This window comes from Crocodylus porosus, unplaced genomic scaffold (genome assembly GCF_001723895.1).
Source record: "Crocodylus porosus isolate Cpor-Errol unplaced genomic scaffold, CroPor_comp1, whole genome shotgun sequence".
NCBI classification, from domain to species: Eukaryota; Metazoa; Chordata; order Crocodylia; family Crocodylidae; genus Crocodylus; species Crocodylus porosus.
This window is the reverse complement of record NW_017728922.1, coordinates 7,793,550-7,810,955: the sequence shown is the minus strand read 5'-3', so window position 1 is coordinate 7,810,955 and position 17,406 is coordinate 7,793,550. Positions and strand designations below refer to the sequence as shown.

Sequence of the window (17,406 nt, the reverse complement as noted above, 5' to 3'; positions counted from 1 at the left end):
AATCAAAAGGGAATGTCTGTTCATTTTCATATCAATTCAATCTTTGCAGCTTAGACTAACCTGCAAAGAATGAATCAATTCAACCTCAGTCTTTTTGACTGGCTGTACTTAGCCTGTGTGACTGGACCGGGCGGGGGGAGGCTGAGCAGGTTCAGGTCCTGTAGCCTCTCTTCATATGACCTGTCCTGCTGCCCCCTGATCATGCGGGTGGCCCTCCTCTGGACCCTCTCCATGTTGTCCACATCCCTTCTGAAGTGCGGCGCCCAAAACTGGACGCAGTACTCCAGCTGCGGCCTGACCAAGTTCGCATAGAGGGGGAGGATCACCTTCTTGGACCTGCTTGTGACTTCAACTGGGGTGTACCTGTGCTTGTTCTGGGACAAAAGCCAGAGGTTTCTCATTAGGAAATCCTTCCCCTCTGCTCAGGGTCAAATTAATTGACATATTTGGTGTCAGAGAAGTTTTACCCCACAGTCAGATTTGTACAGACTGTGGGTAGCTATAGAAGTCAGCAGCAATTACTATTCAGCTTTGGTAGACTTTCCAGGGTCTTGAATTTAAAATACTTTTATACTCTTTATTATATTCATTTCAAACAGACCAGATCTATTTTATATTTAAACCAAAGACCACCTCAATTAAGGAAAAAGTATGTTTTGTAAAAATGAAAAGCTAGTCTCAGACTGTATAAATGAGTATTTCAAATCTCCAAGGCAGCAGCAGGTGACAGGAAAGGAAGGACCTGGGCAAGTTCTATTATGGAAACTCACATGGGTGAATTTATCAGCAAGGACAGTTTCCAGAACCCATAATGGAGATAGGTTTAAACAACTGTTATATCTACATAGTTCTCAAGTAAGATTAACTGTTCCTCTAAAAACTTATTAGAATCAATTAACTGGCAAAAGGGCTAAGTAATCCAATGACTCAGGTTAATAGGACTGTAGTAACAAATGCGTTACAGAACATATGCTAAGAACAGATCTCTCCCTTTTACACACTAATGCATGTGCATTAAGGTGCTTTTTCTAAATGTGCAATAAATGTAGTACCTCCAGTGTAAGGTATCAAGTAATATGCATTAGGCTGCCTTAATAAGCATTAACAAATGCACATAGTTTAAGTGACGCTTAATGCACAATAACCTATATTAATGTGTATTAGCATAATTGCGTGTTTTTTAAAGGGCCACTTTAATGCACAGTAAAAGTGCATATTGAATTGCATATTGAAGTGCAAGTGTATATGTGCCCACCGGCCACAAAAACTCAACACCAGATCATAGATAAATAAATATTCTCCTTTCCATTATGTCCATGTAGTTTAATTAGGCTGTGAACTCTTTCAGGCAAAAATAGTCTACAACTACATAAACTCCCTGGCCTGATGAGGCCCCAAATGCTACTGGAATACAAATAAAATACTGCATGGTATACTCAGCAGTAGGGTACTTCATAGAGTCCCCCCCCTCAAGTCACACAAGCTGAGAACTTATGTAAATGTGTCAGACCCAGAATACAGTAAATAATATCCAGCATCACAAAAGGTTTCCATCATGAGTGAAGGTAATAGAGATATTGCTGGCAGTCTTCAGGAAGGTAGATACTCCAGGAAGTACTTGGGCAGGAGAGTAGCTGGCAAACCGATGCTGTTATGACCTATGCCACTTCTGATCTGTGGCTAAAGAGTGAAGCCTTCTAGCTAAAAGACAGAGTCAGTCACCTTTCCCTACCACTACATTCACTTCAAAGGAAGTCCTTAAAAACCCAGATTCTATAGCATTAGTTTTACTGCACATCAGATGCATAAACTCTATGTACAAGCCTGTACATGCATCTTACCACATCTCAAAGCAGCTTGTGATACGGCAAGAGGCACGTTGCAAACAAAAAAACGTTCCTCATGCTGCATATTTGCAGCACAGGCTCAAAATTTGATACCTGGATATTCAGGTATCAAAATAAAACACAGGGGGGAAAAAGGGCAGGGCATGATCCCCGACTATGCCCCGAGGTGGTAACCCGGGAGCCAGTCCTACAAATAGACACTCAGGTTTCTGGCCATAGCATCTCTATGGTGTTCCTGCTTCCCCAGCACGGAGGGGCACAAACCCTTAACATGGTGGGGCAAGCAGAAGCATGGCAAGGATCGGGACCCTCAGCACTGTCACAGGTAAGTACGGACGTGGGGGTGGAGGGGATGTGGGTGGGTTTGTGGAGGAGTTCAAATGGAGGCTGCCGCATGCCTGCCCCCCTACCTGCCCCCTGCAGTGCTGGTGGCAACAGCCGGCCCAGCTGCAGGCACAGCCAGCAGCGACACTGCACCATGTGCCCCAAGCTCTGTACACGCTGAATGGATCCAGCCTGCTAGTGCATGGCTTTGGACATGACTGGGAAAGCCATGCACTTGCGGGCTGGGCTGGGCCGGGCCGGGCCGGGCCGGGCCGTGCCATTCAGCATGTACAGAGCCCGGGTCACACAGCACCGCGTTGCCATTAGCTGCGCCTGCAGCCAGGCCACAGCCACGTTGACTACTGCCACCAGCACTAAGGGGAGAGATGGGGGGGCAGGCATGCAGCGGCCCCCATTTAAGCCCCTCCACGAAGTGTGCAGCAGGACCCTCGCACACCTCTGCCGTGGACCAGGGATACACAGGTCCTGTGCAAAGGCGTGCTAACTACACTGCCTGGGCTGGGTCATGCTGGGCACGTTTTCCATGAGGCTCAGGTGGCAATGCACAGCCACAGCACTGTGCCTACAACAGGCCATGGTGCATCACCACTGGAGCCTCACAGAAAACGCACCCGCCCAGCCAAGCCTTCTCAGACTGGCCTGCATGCCTTTGTACAGCAGCTGCATGCCCCAGAGCTGTGCCTCCCAGTCCTGTGCAAAGGTGCATGCTAGCAGACTGTGTTGGACCAGGTCCTGCCATGTACTTTCTCCCCACCCACACCGCGGGTCTGGCAGTGCTGTTGCAGGTGGCAGCAGGTCATAGCCAGGCAGCGACTCCCAGTCAGACTGGTGCAGTGGGTAGAGGGTGCAGGGAACCCTCAGTTAGGGCTGCTGCAGCAGTTCAGCTGGCACAAGGAGTAGTGTCCCTAGATACCAACTGGCCAGGCCCCAGAACCTCCTGAAAGCAAGTAGCCCTGAGCTACTTGCCAGGGCAGGTTTTTATACTGCTGAAGCCAGCACAGGGCAGGGTTTTATACTACCTTGGGCTGGCCCCAGGTTCTCGCTCCCCCTGTCTGCAGCTCTAGGAGGAGTTGGGCAGGGTTATTTTGCCCCAAGTGGCACAACTTGTCCCACACCAAAGCGCTTGTCCAGGCACTTGTGGAGGAAAATCTCCAGCTCAAATTTGTGCTCCTCCTATTGAGCTGCTGAAAGCACATGTGCCTGTATGTGTGGAGGCACCCTGTGAGTTCAGCTCTGCTGAAGACTCAAAAAGGTGACAATACTGGTTTGGAATAAAATAAGTCTGTCTCCATAAAGTCAAGGAAGCTGCATGGAAATACTTCAGACGAGTCAGTAAAGCAACATACCCCAGAATTTATCACTCCAAAAATATCTCGGACGTCACGCACAGGCTGTTTGTTCTTCTTCCGACGAGACCGTGAGTAGGTATCCAGCCTTCTCTGCACAGCTGCAGCCTGGGTCTTGGTCAAGGTAGAAAGCAGCACAATATTGCCATTGTCTGCAGCATTATCCCCAATCAGATCAGAGAGGCCTGCATCCTGTAGCCATGCAGCTTCAGCTTCTCCCTCTGAGAGGCAAGGGATGAAGGACAGAGTCAGTGTCAAAAAGCAGGGGAGGTAACGATTCAATATAACTGATACAGTCCAAAAGCAAGGCTTGGAAGGCATTCAGACATGTCCAGTGCTGTATGGTTCTCTTCCTTAGTACAAAAGGAATTACAAAGCCAAGACAGCTGCTGGGACTTCAAGCCCCAGTCCTGGCTTAGGAACAGGTATAAGCCAACTACCCCAGTGAAGCACCAAAGACATTCTCCCCTGCCCCAGCTCCCAAGAGTCATTTGAGAAACAAGGGCCATACCCACAACACAGACTTTCTTTGCAGCTAAACAGCAAAACTACAGCCCCACTAGCATAGTCCTCTTTGGAATAAACAGTAGCACGTGGCATATCTGCAGAGAGCAAGCTCTAGTGAGTGCAAGGACTGTGCTTTTAGCTGAATCTGATAGTGAATTCCCTTTCAAAGGACAAGAAGGAAAGGCTAGTGCCCTCTCCCTCTCCTTTGCCTAACCTGGCCTTGCATGAGCCTCGTGGGGTGGGGGGAAACCACACACAGCAGAAAATAAGTCTTGTATAAAACAAAAGTTGTATAAAGCAGCACAATGATTGATTTCAACAAAAGTTGGTGCCAATTCATACCAGGAATGAATCTGACCTACTGAACATCCCCTAGCACTATCAAAAGAAGCATTCTCTTACATATCACAGCAAAAATATTCCACATGTGGCTTTTATACTTTCCCTCGCTATTGGATCTCTAATTCGCTCTTTAATTCTTAAAGAAAGAACTGGACCAGGGTATGTAGCTTACTGTTTTGAATTCAGCTACTTTAACTCCCAGAGTCTGCCTAGAATCATATTCACGTTTTAATTTAAACTATACTTAAAAGCACAGGATCATCTTTGTGGCTGTTACTTTTTACTGACACATTACATTTCAGGGAGACCCAACCATACCCTACAGTATTTCTGTGCGCTCATTAAGTTGACTTAATGTTGTGTTTTATTCCTAAATCTGTAAAAAAAACAAAACAAAAAAAAAGTTATGCTCAAAGTGTGTTAAATTTTCCAAGTGATACTGCCAGAAGCCAGACAATGCTGAAGGCAAGGTCGTTTGCACAAGCTTAACACTATTTCTTAAAACAGAACAGTTAAACTCCAAGTACAAGAGCACAAATCCTGTGTGCATGCTGCTTTTCTGAGTGGAGGTCAGACAATGCACTCAAGGTGGCAGCTGTTTGAACTCTGAGGAAAAGACTACTGATGTGTGGCTCCATGCTTTATATACTGCATACCTGTAGCCCACCACCCACCCCCTACTTCAGCCCAGTTTTTGTCTACTACATGCATTCGGTGTACTACAAGCAGCTTTACAGATGTGCATGTTTATTTACAGACCTGACTGGAAAATAATGGGTTTCAAAACCTAGAGCTGGGAAGCTGTCTTCCCCTTGTTTGGTTTTTTTGGTTTTTGTTTTTGTTTTTTTACAACCCTCTCCCCCCCAAAAAACCCAAACCCCAAAACCTTGTCAATGAAATGGAAAAATGCTGGCAAAAATAAATGCTAAGGAAAATTCCGCTTTAAGTAAAAAATGGCTCTCACAAGTAATTGAAAAAATAAATTTTGGTCCCAAGCTCTGTAAACATTTGCACACTCAAGTAGTGCCACTGAATTCCCGGAGAACATGTGCGTGTTTAAAACTTATTCATTTAACAGCAGGCCTGCAGCCTTCATCCAACTGAAGAATTTTGCATGGCACCCTTTATTCTGAAATTGAAAAAAGTTTGGTGGGAGGTCTGCCAGGGGGAGGGATGGATGCCAATTATATTTTAGAGGTAGGTGTTGGGGGCAAGGAGGAGGACGTGGGGAGGGAAGGGAGAATAAATCAACGATGTTTTCTTGCAACTTTTAAAAATTTCCAAATCCAGTCATATAACAGGATGTTAAGCTAACAGATAGAGAGAGGTAGAGGTCTGATTAAATGGTCTTCTATTAAACCCTGCTGGCCAATGCAAACATCAGAATCCCTTAGATAACAATGTATCCAAATAATTTCTATTTAATAATTGCTGCTAGCTTGAAAAGAAACAAGTATGACTGGTTGATTGTCTGGGAAACTTCACTGGGTGGAACCATCCAGTTAGCTAGTTTATAAACTTTTGGCCAAGGACATTTAATCTGGAGAATCAAGATAAACAATGTAGGTGTTAAGTAGACAACATTCCCAGGATGCATCACTGAACGAAGAATATGGAAAGTGGGTACTTTAAGAATACCAATTAAGATCACTGCATTTTTCAAAATGCAATTTAGCCAAAAATAACATTCATGAAGGAACGCACTCCTTCCGAATTACTCTAAGAGTAATCCTGGAGTAGAGAGGGGCAAGTTGTAACTCTAAAATATTATAGGTAGGAAATGCCCAATACCTGATGAAACAGACTTGACAAAGCTGAATGGAAAGGATGTTACTGGAAGCATTTCTAAGCCATACCAAGTCACTGGGCTGGACAGATACAGCTTGCAAGCTTTTCAGCAATTACAGCTTTATTTTCAGTCAAGCTCTGGTTTTCATACCACGTGAGTTTATTTTGACCTCCTACTATGTTCCCTCCATTTTTGGATGGGGAAAAACCTGGCACTGAAACATTCCTCTTTAAATGTACATGCTTGTGACATGTCAGGGGCAGATACTGACACAGGCCCTGAACAAGCCAAGAGAGGCGGTACTGCAAGAAAGCTAGGATTCAAGTACAATTTCAGAAGAATGGAGAAAACTACAGACTTCTCTAAACAGTTCTACAGAAAGACTTAGAAGCAGCATTAGACATGGGGAGAGAATAAAATAACCAGAAGTGACCTGGATAAGATTACATGAATGCTGAAATAAGCCTCTCACCAAGAGTTAGGGGTGATCATAATTCATTTTTCCAAGTGAGAAACAAGGGCTTTTTGTGTGTTCCAGCATTGGTGTAGCACTTAATTTGCACAGAGTCTGTGTGTTTTGTCTCCACTATATGAAGCTATTTCCAAAGTTTGAGAAACATGGCCTGAAGCAAATTCTGTCCTGAAGGTGCTTTAAACCATCAGCCGGACTGCCAACTCCTTTTCCTTTGTACTTCAGGATCTAACAGGTTTGTGGATGGCCTCCTCAAAGCTTTGTGTAGCTGAGCTCAGGCTGCAGTGCCATCTAGCGGTCCGTAAAGACTGCAAGAAACGGGTAGTTTCAAAAGTTTGAGAATGTTTTCTGGACGCAGGCCGTTAGAGGCTAGCAGGCCATTTAGCCTTCAGTAATACAGACCATTACATTTTGCCTGGCTCCCCTGTATTAAACCAAAAACTTTTGTTTGACTAAAGCATATGTTCCATGATGTTATTCTGGTCTGCAGGAATCAAGAGATGGAGAACCCACCACTGCCATGGCAACTCTTTCCAATGGTTAATCACCACACTATTAAAGCTCTTTCTAACTTCCATTTCCAGCTATCAGCTCTTGTTCTGCCTTTCTCCCCTGAATATAAGAGTCCTTTACACTCAGTATATTTTTCCCAATGAAGCTACCCACACACTGTAAGAAGTCCATTCCCTTTGATAAGGACAAATGTGATTCCTGTACAGTATTTCATCCTAATGATGTGTCTCCACGTCTCAATCAAGTTCTGTGGCTCTTCTGTACATCCTCCCTAATTTTTATAAAGCTACCTTTTTAAGATGTGAATACTATAACTGGACAGTATTTTTCACGTCACCCTTACGGACAGAAGTAGAAAATCACCTCCCTTACCCTACACTACTCTGCTGCAGGTATACTCCAATCGCCCTTTATGCTACAGCACTAAAACAGGAGCTCTCATTCAGTTGCTTATCTACAGTAGTTCCCAAATTATTTGTCAGGTCCATCCAGGATCCAGTCCCCATTCTATAGACATGGGCTTTTTCGCAGCACCTGAACTTACAGTAAAAAAAAAAAAAAAAAAGCAAGATCATAGTTGCATGTATTTTTTGTTTGAATTTACCAGCTGATCCAAATTGCTCTGTGTGGCTACCTTATCTTTGTTATCATTTATAAACCATCATGTAATCAAGAGTGATCCAAAACATAGAAAAATATTGAATAGGTTCATTCCTAGTATCAATTTTAATTAAAGAGGTTAAATTACCTCCCTAATCCTGAACACTATTATACCCTAACACATGAGAAATACTGCACTGTTAAACACCGCCAAATAAAAGGAACCTTGCATATTAATAATGCTGGGTGTTTTCTAGGGCTCTTTCAAGTTACACCACCACAAAAAATTAAAGATAAAGAGGGCCCCTCTGATATCCACCAGGTTTGCAAATTAAAGTCTGGCATACTAAATGATGAGCAAGAGTAGCCCACTGCAGTACACGCTGTACAATTCCCTCCGTATACTAGAATCTTTAGCAAGATGGGCAATTTAATTTACCTTTCAAGAATGTGTACACACGCAAGTTATTTTTTGAAAAAGTGGCATGTGGTCTTAAGTCACTTAAATATTGTGAAAAGTTTACTTGGCAGGATTACTTTCCCTTGCAATTTATGTCACTTGTCTTTCTCCTCCCTCCTTCCATATTCCTCAGCAACAGTTCCAGCAACCTACCCTCTGGGGTTTTGACTTCTGCAAGGCCGCATTCCTCTTGCTCTGCTTCAGTGCTTTGTTTGATGTTCTCCACTTCCAGCCAAAAATTGTCCATTGATAAGTTGTCCAAAGAATCTGCCCTTGAATTCACACGCTCCAACACTGGGGGCTCCAGAGAACTCTTCTGAGGAAGCAGGCTCATCTGGCAGGGGCAATTTCTGGTGCTAGGGTGAGATAAGGGGAGACAGAAATTAAATAAAACACTATCCTCTAAACTCAGCATTCATACTTAGTGAGACTACATCAGTCCTCTACGATTAATGACTGCAACAACCAAATAAAGATAAGTGCTAGACGCCCTATTGCTTTTGTTTAGTGTAATAAAAGGCTGAAGGCTAGAAACAAGCTCATTAACAAGCCTACACGCTTGTGGAGGCTGTGGCAATACAAGATTCCTTGTCTTATTTTTCCAGTGACTGAACAGGGACCACTCTTCAGTATAAGCAAGGAGCAAACAAAATCCCCAGCCGCTTAGTCCAGAGAAGCTTGCAGCATCTTCAAAAGTGCCGGATTCTGATCATTTCTTAACATACACTCTTCTCACAGAGTAAGACCAGGTGATGTACAATACAATATCATACATCAGTGCAAAGAGCAAGCACAAACCACTTGAGACCCGGTTCAAGGCCTTACATGAGACTAGGACGACATGTGGAGTTCTCCTACACAAGGATAAGAGTAAAACAGGGTAAGGAAATGGATGGTATTCGAGTTTCAGGAGACAAACCCTAAAAGTCTATAGGAAATCAGAGAGAACATTACTGGGTTTGAAATGCAACTGATATTTGTTTTAAAAACCACAATCACCACAAAACTGGATATCAAAATTACTTGCAACCAGCAGATGACCACCATAAATTTCATTGTAACTTAACTAAACTAGCCCTGATGTGACATCTGTCAAATATCAGGCTGTTAAATTAGCTGATGCATGTCCTACCATTATTAAAGTCCTTGCATTTCAGAGAGCTGTCACTAGACACAGAAGCAACTCAGGACCACCCCTTGCTGTATTATCTCAGTTCTCAAATGACTTAGCATTTGTTGTGAAGTTCAGCTCTGAAGTCATGCAATTATGTGAGAATCTGAGCATTCAACAAAGATAGTTTCAGTACTCTCATAACTGAGGAAAGGAAGTTTGAACATATGAAACCCAAAGGGTTCAAACACAGGCGCTCAGAAAAAAAATAAAAAGGGGAAACATTCAATTTTCAAGTGAAATGATTTTTAGGGTTCAACTTACTTTATTTTTTCACAAGGAATCATATATAGCTGGGACTTCAGGAACAAGAATCCTTTTCTGCCCTTTTCTTATTACCTATTACACATCAGCAAAAAATGTAAAATTTCTCCCCCCTGATATCAACTCCTCCTGCTTATTTCTTATGGTCATCTTTCAACTTCCTCATGTTAATATTGATAACTGTCTGATAATAAGAGCCCAGTGCCAAATGCAGCCTTCCAACTGCTGTCATATTAAAGACTTTTGACTGTTTTCTACCCTCTCATATATGATGCCTTTGCAAACCCACAAATTAGTCTTCAGAAATGAAATCCTGCTTAATGACACACTTAACACACTCCTAGGCATATGGAAAAGGTAGAGGATGACAACACAAAATAAATACATTTGCAGTTTCAGAAAGAACCTTGCTTGACACAATTTGGAGTCCAAACTGGTAGCATTGCTAATTTAGCAGTTTTGTCACTAGAACTGATATCTTTTTTCAGGATCTCTCTTGCTAGCACTGGAACGGGTTACCCAGAGATGTGGTGGAATCTCCATTCTTGGAGGTTTTTAAGGCCTGGCTTGACAAAGCCCTGGCTGGAAGGACCTAGTTCAGGATGGTCTTACTTTGAGCCGGGGCTTGGATTAGGTGACCTCCTGAAGTCCCTTCCAACCCTATTTGTCTATAAGCTTAGAGTCAAAATGTAGACACAGTAGACTGGAACAGGATCATGTATGATACGGAACACTTGGTAAACAGTCTAGCAACAGGTTTTCCTGTCCAGTTTCTACTTTCAGGAGTTGGCAATACTAAAAATAGGGATTTGGCAAAAAGGAGCTTCTCAGCACTGACCTCAAAGCATACTCAAATATCTCCATCCTCCAAACATGCCTGCCTACCTGCCTGCCACATGACTAACTGCTAATTCAAAAGCCACTGCAAACCTCTCCAAGACCACAAGCTTAACTTGAAATAAGGAATTCCCTGTGACCCCAATGAAAATGTCCTTTTTTATGCAATTAATAGAGTCCATTCTACGGCCTGAGATATACAGGTCATATCAGACTATTCCAAAAGTCCCATAAAATCTACTTTAAGCCTAGTATACTATCAACTCAGATGAGCTGCTGCCCCCAGGATATATAATCTGGTACTATGTGATATTACCCTCTTTTCCTTATTGTAAAATGCTGTACTATTCACAGTCAAAACAAGCAACTATTGTCATACCATACGTAGGTCTCAAAGAAATGAGAAAATGATCATAGAGAGAGACTTGATAACCACTCCACAAAAGGAGGAAATGAAAACAGGCAGGGTAAGGTGGTGAGGGACTTATTTTTTAAGACTAAACAGTTTTGCTTTGTATTTCCCTAAACCAGTGCCAAATGTAAGTAATGGCCACCTGATTAAGCTAGTTTCAGTGACCAGATCTGTTTATCATTCTGTACGGATGAAAGGCTTCACCAAGGAAATAATCTAGAGGAACAAAAGAACGTCGCATAGCTCTGTAAAATGGTAGTAAGTTGGAGCCAAAGAAACAAGTCTCTTATCTGTACAAACACAGATATTTATATATAAATATGTGCAGAAGTAATTACATTTATACCTAATTACAGTTAAAATGCGCACACAAAACATCGGATCTGAATTTTGTTTGACCCCACTGCAGCTGAATGAAACTCCTGCACATGATCTAAACAATGAATTTGAGAATGTCACTTTTGCCCGAGGGAAACAAGAAAACTCCAAATAAATCCACACACTTCTACGCCAACACCCACCTGGGTACAGAAAAGCCAACAAATCTGTGGGCCAGACAGAAGATAAGATAGTAAAAGCAGTAGAGGAGAAAAAACAATGCACTATATCCATGGTTATGCCATTAATGATCATCTCTGCTCAAACACAAATAAACCATGACTTGTGACCAAGTAAATAGCAGTTTTTTAACCTCAGTTTGGTCCATGAGCATTCTTGGTTCCACGCCCATACACACTACAAACAGATTTGGAGGCAGATCTGTGGAGCAGGTAGCACTATGGAACATAATGGAACAGTTGGACCAATTTAAAACATTTATCTAGGCCCCGTTACTAACATTGTCTGGGCAGCTCCCCATCTTTAAAATGTTTTTTATTCCCCCATAACCCAGCCACAGAAGGGAAGACATATTACAAATTGAGAATTGAAGCATGAGGTCATGTTATGACCTCTGCTGCAGAGAAGGAGCTCAAACCAAGCTTGAAGTCCTAGGCTAGTGCCCCAAGTACCGTTTCATCCTCTCCTATTATGGAAGAAAAAAGGAAACAGCAGAAATCAGGCTCAACATGCACTGAAGGCAACTAACATTTTCCTTTCAATTTTCTAAAGAAAAAAGAAAAGTTAGCTGCATACTGTATTGCTTTTAGAAACCCACCTGAGGTGGAAAGTTACCCTCAGATTCAAGACTGGCTCCGGCTGACTTGTGAAGACAGTGAGTGAGGAAAGAACATTTAGTGACTTGCATAGAGAGCGGTAGTTTAGATCAGAGGTGTAGATTGTGTCGTTTTAATGGTCGCTGGCCAGCTGTGACTGAGCAAGGAGTAGGTGGAATAACCAAGTTCACTCAGACTCACTGCAGTCATAAAAGCGTAATGCTTACAAGTTTTAAAAATTAACCAACCATGAGTAAATTAGCCAGAAAAAAAGGCAGGTTGCAACACGCACAGTAAAGAAACTGTTCTACAGTGACGTCAGCCACATCAATCTAACCTTTTCTTCTTCAGCTTGTTTAATGGTAAATGAGAGTTTCTAGCTTACAAAAATTAATTGTAGAGAAGACCTTACAATACACGGAGCATTGAGAAGGAATCTAAAAGGACAAGGCCTTGAAGATCAGTATAGAGGCCCATTCAATACAGAACAGTGTAGCATCATGGAAAGGAGTACCAGGATGTATAGGAGTATCAGATAAACCAGAATAAAGTCCGTGGTACTGACAATCCGAGGGCAGGGGGGTGGGGAGAAATCAGGGTAAGAAATGGAAGAGAAGTGTGGCAGATGGCCCAGTTCAGCAACCCTTGATAATAAATGGGACTTAGGCATAGGTCTGAAAGCCTTACTGAAGCAGCAAGTTGAGCGGAAGAGATATGTGAAAGGTCAGCTACCCTTGGGATTTCTGCCAAAGAATCATCTCACTAGTCCTCCTCTAAGATCCTCAGGGCAACCCTCGGCTTAAAATGGTAGGAAATCTAGGGGCCTTTGTGTACGCCACAAAATTGGCCTTTAAAGTGGCTTAAATGCCCTTTTGCACCGCTTTAACGGCATTACTGTTTGCATGCTCAGCAGCATATGGCACTTTAAATGACTTTGGTACGCAGGAGGATAAAACACCTCCAACGTGTTTCAATTTGCTACCTTTCCAAGTGCAACAGTGGCTAGAAGCCAGGGACCCAGCAGCAGCCCATGCAGGCAGGCTCCACTGAAGGAAAAAAAAAACAAACAAACCCACGAGCCCGATTTTTCTTTTTCCCCTGTCTTCCCCAGAACCTGCCTGCCTGAGCTGTGTGGGGACCCAGTGGTTCCCTCCAATGCTGCAGTGCCCTCCAGGACTTCCTGGGTTGGGTGCCAGCAGGCAGATGCTGCCTGGGGGGGTCCCCCCACACGGCTCAGGGACCGTTCGGCCCGCCGGCAGCTTGCCCACCCCCCACTGCTGCCAAAGAAGCAGGTAAGGATCAGGCTCCAATACCACAGGGGCTTAATTCGGTTTAATTCTCCCAAAATTGTAGCAGTGTTTTTAAAAACCCACCGTTTCAATTTAGGGAGAACTAAACCGAATTAAACCCCTGTGGTGTGTACAAGCAGCCTAAGAGGTTAAAAGGTAACCAGAAGGTGGTGAATTTTAAAGATTCACTCTCTCATGAACTTACTAGGACTAAAAACTCTATATTACCCTCTCTGCAGAGGCCCTTGTTCCTGGATCCTGGTGGCTCCCTATACAATTTTTTACCCTTGATGTAGAAGTCCAGGATTACAACACTGTGAGCCAGTGTAATTGTCATTCTACTCCTAGACACTAACAACAAAACTGAGTACATCATAAACACTCATGTAACCCGAGGCACTTTTGAAGCTTATACTAAAACTAAACACAGGGTTGCTATGTGTTCACTTTGTTCCAAGGTTGAATCATTCCACCCAGAGCGCTATTCTCAATAAGTTTGCAACTCCTTGGATTTCTGCCCCATTTGCTCAATGCTCTTTCTATACCAAGAACTCAGATGTATCAACAAAAAGGTTTCCTCCAATTGTGTTGAAACGCTTAGAAGAGGATGCTCACTGTGAATTTAAGCCAAGAAATCTGACCCACTCTAAACAGTGTTCCAAGCCTAACTAGGGTGAGGAAATACAGAAAGTGAAGGGGGTGAAATCTTCCAAATACTATAATATATGAGAGGTACTCAACTACCACTTATTTTAGAAGCATTTCTAAAGAGCTGAGCTATGTCCACAGATGCACCTGGAAACAAGGAAGAAACAGACAGGTGAGATTTTGAAGCTACAATGAAAGACACTGTGCAAGCGCACACACAAACCATGATCCATTCTACATGGCATAAGAGTTCTAAAGAGGGAAAAGCCACAATCAGAGGTAATCTGACAGGTCAAGTCATTCATTCAAAAGAAGACAAGACACCTACTAACTTCTGTTTTCAAATCTTGAGAGAGAAGACAAATAGCTCTCACAGCTGTACCAGATTTCAAGAAATGCAGAAGTACCATGCAATAGCAAAATGAGTCCCCTAACTTGCTTCCAAACTGCAGCCTGGAGTCAACAGTTTATTATTACTGAAGAGGTGAACTACTGAGTTCTGCCAGATGTACACGCAGAACAGATTCGTTAATCAGAGCTCACAATGGGAGATTTTCCCTTTTCTTTCTGAACCTTTTCTTCTCCCTCCTGAACAGCATGAAGGCATTAGAAAGCAACTAGATCTGAACAGTTAGGCATTTTCCCTCCCATGTGGGTCCAGTTAGGATATCCAGTCTTTCACCTTCCTCCACTTAAAATATAGTGAATACAGAAGTGTTTTGGTGAGGATACAAAGCACTCTCACTATGCTCAATGGCAACATAGTCCATTCTTCAAGGAATGGTCTAACATATAATGGAGTTTGGTATGGCATGTACTAAATACAACCCCTTTGTCTCAGAGGTAGAGAAGCTTAGGGAAGTCAAGACATTTAGCCAGCATGTTTAGAAAGGCCAGTTGACCAGTCAGGTTTATTCACTTAGATTAACACACTCCAAAAAACCCCAGAAGAGACCATTGCAAACCATTTAATCCAATGCCTGAAACCCTGCTTAATACCAGACCTGCCGATTTGTGAACCCTGCATTCCTAGGAACTTTACTTCATAAATGAACAGAATATTAAAAAATAAAATAAAATAAAATAAAATTAAAAAATGGACTCAACTCCCCAGTGCATTCCGCTGGGGAGCACACTGGGAGCTCAGCAACTGGTGCCTCCTGGGTCTGAGGGTCGGCGGGGGGGGCACCCAGGGTCCCCCTGCAGCCAATCACTGAGCCGGGGTGGCCAGCACACTCCCCAGTGGACCCAGAAGTGGACAGGAAGTACTTCTAGTCCTCTTCTGGGTTCGCTGCCGAGCGCATGGGGGGTGGCACACTCTTGTGGGATGCTCCATGCACCCCAGGATCGCAGCACTCACGAGCCACACCTCCTACCTCAAGGTATGTAAAAACATATAAAGCTATGTCTACGGCCAAATCACTGATTCTCCAAATCAGCATTGAATCTCCCCTCACCCTCCTCTTCCGCATATTATCATATATCGTTTTACCCCATCTTATACTTTCCAAACACTTTCTGGACACATGCAGTGTCCAGACATATCTTTTTTCTCATAGTAGTAACCCTCAATCTCAAGATCAGTTTTCCAAGCACTACAGTAACACTTTACACCACAGCACTAATAAGTACAATTTCAATCCACCATGCCTAGCTTAGGAAGAAAAATCCTAGCTCAGGGAGAACTTCAAAAAGCAAGAGGAAGACCAAAGAAACCATAGGTCCCTTTCAGAATCCAGAAGGCAATGTAGATCGGGCGGAAGTATTTAATACCTGTTTTTAACTTCAACCTTAAGAAACAGCTGCCAGATGATGAGTGCAGTTGGCAGCAGAAGCAATGCTGATGGAAGATCAAATGTTGAAGAACGCAAGGACCAAGCACGCAAGATCTCCTCCACCAGTGCTTCAATGAAAAACTGGTGAATTCCAATCAACAACAATGGGAGACCATAAGCAGCATGTGGGGGGGCCTCAAAGCCACTGTCATCAGCACCTGTGAAGAGATGCTTGGATTCTCTACCAGGAAACATCAAGACTGGTTTGATGAGAATGATCACCTCTTGGATCTCCTGGTGGGTTGCAAACGCAAGGCCTTTTGTGCTTGGCAAAAAAAACACCAACTCCAAGCAAAAGACACTGAATTTCCAACAAGCCACGACAGAGGTTCAAAGGAGGACTCATAAAGAACAAATAGTGGAAAGACATGGTGAAGGAGATTCAACATCTCACTGAACTCCATGATATGCATGGTTTCTTCAGTGCCAAAGCCATCTATGGTCTGAGTACTCGGAGACCAACCTCCTTGAGACCCAAGGATGGAGGAGAACTGATCAAGGAAAGGGTAACCACTAATGCCTACTGGAAGGAACATTTTGAAGGCCTTCTCAATCAAGACTCTGTTGTTAACAAAAGTGTTTTCAACCCCATTCAAAAAGGCCTTGTTCTTCTTTGCATGTGGAATGGACGGAATCCCCCTGGAAATCTTCAAGCAGTGGGGGAGAAGCTCATATCACAGCTTCATGCCCTCATCTTAAGGATCTGGAATAAGGAGGAAATCCCAGACGACCTCAGGGATACCATGATTGTAACAACCTTCAAAAAAGGAGACAAGTCCAAATGTGGAAACTACAGAGGGACAGCCTCACTGTCCACTACAGAAAAGATCATTGCAAGAACCCTCCTGAACCATCTCCTTCCACTTGCTAAAGAGCTCCTCCCAGAATCCCAGTGTGGGCATCAAGAGACACAACTGACATGATCTTCACAGCTTACCAGCTGCAGAAGAAATACTGGGAACAACAAAAGCCTTTCTACATGGCCTTCATTGACCTCACAAAAGCTTTAGACTCTGTCAGCCAAGAAATGTTTGTGGAAGATCCTTCTGGAGTACAGATACCCACTTAAATTTGTCACCATCCTCTACTTACTCCATGACAGTTTATGAGTGATGGTTCTCAGTAATGGATCCATCATAGATCCCTTTGAAGTTAAAATGGGAGTTAAGCAAGAGTTCTTCATTTCTCCAACACTTTTCAGTATTCCTTGCTATGATGCTATATCTGACCACCAACAAACTTCCAGCTGAAGGGGTACTAAACTACTGAATGGGTGGTAAGCTGTTTAACCTCAGTCCACTCTGAGTCAAACCAAGACCACCTCAGTCTCAATAATTGAGCTCCAGTATACTGATGACACTGTAGTGTGTGTTCCCTCAGAAGCAGACCTTCAGGCAGCTGTCTACATCTTTAATCGAGGCATACAAGAAAGTGGAGCTGATGCTTAACATTCAGAAGACTAAGGTCCTCCACCAACAGGCTCCTAATGAACAGTGCCTAGCTCTGGTAATCCAGATCCACAGTGAGACTCTGGAGATCACTGAGTATTTTGCCTGGGTGACTGGTGCCTCCTGA

At 43.4% G+C, this 17,406-nt stretch overlaps 1 protein-coding gene across 2 annotated transcripts in view; it reads right to left on the bottom strand.

Annotated features, from left to right (window-relative positions):
* ARHGAP40 (Rho GTPase activating protein 40) overlaps positions 1 to 17,406 on the bottom strand; it is a 51,168-nt gene that overhangs the window by 25,832 nt on the left and 7,930 nt on the right. For both annotated transcript variants that reach the window (XM_019539674.1, XM_019539673.1), the window contains exons 2-3: positions 8,375 to 8,577; positions 3,539 to 3,759 (exon numbers count right to left, since the gene is read on the bottom strand). In XM_019539674.1, coding sequence (XP_019395219.1) covers positions 3,539 to 3,759; positions 8,375 to 8,555 — 402 coding nt within the window. In that variant the 5' untranslated portion in view covers positions 8,556 to 8,577. The remainder of the gene's footprint in view (positions 1 to 3,538; positions 3,760 to 8,374; positions 8,578 to 17,406) is intronic.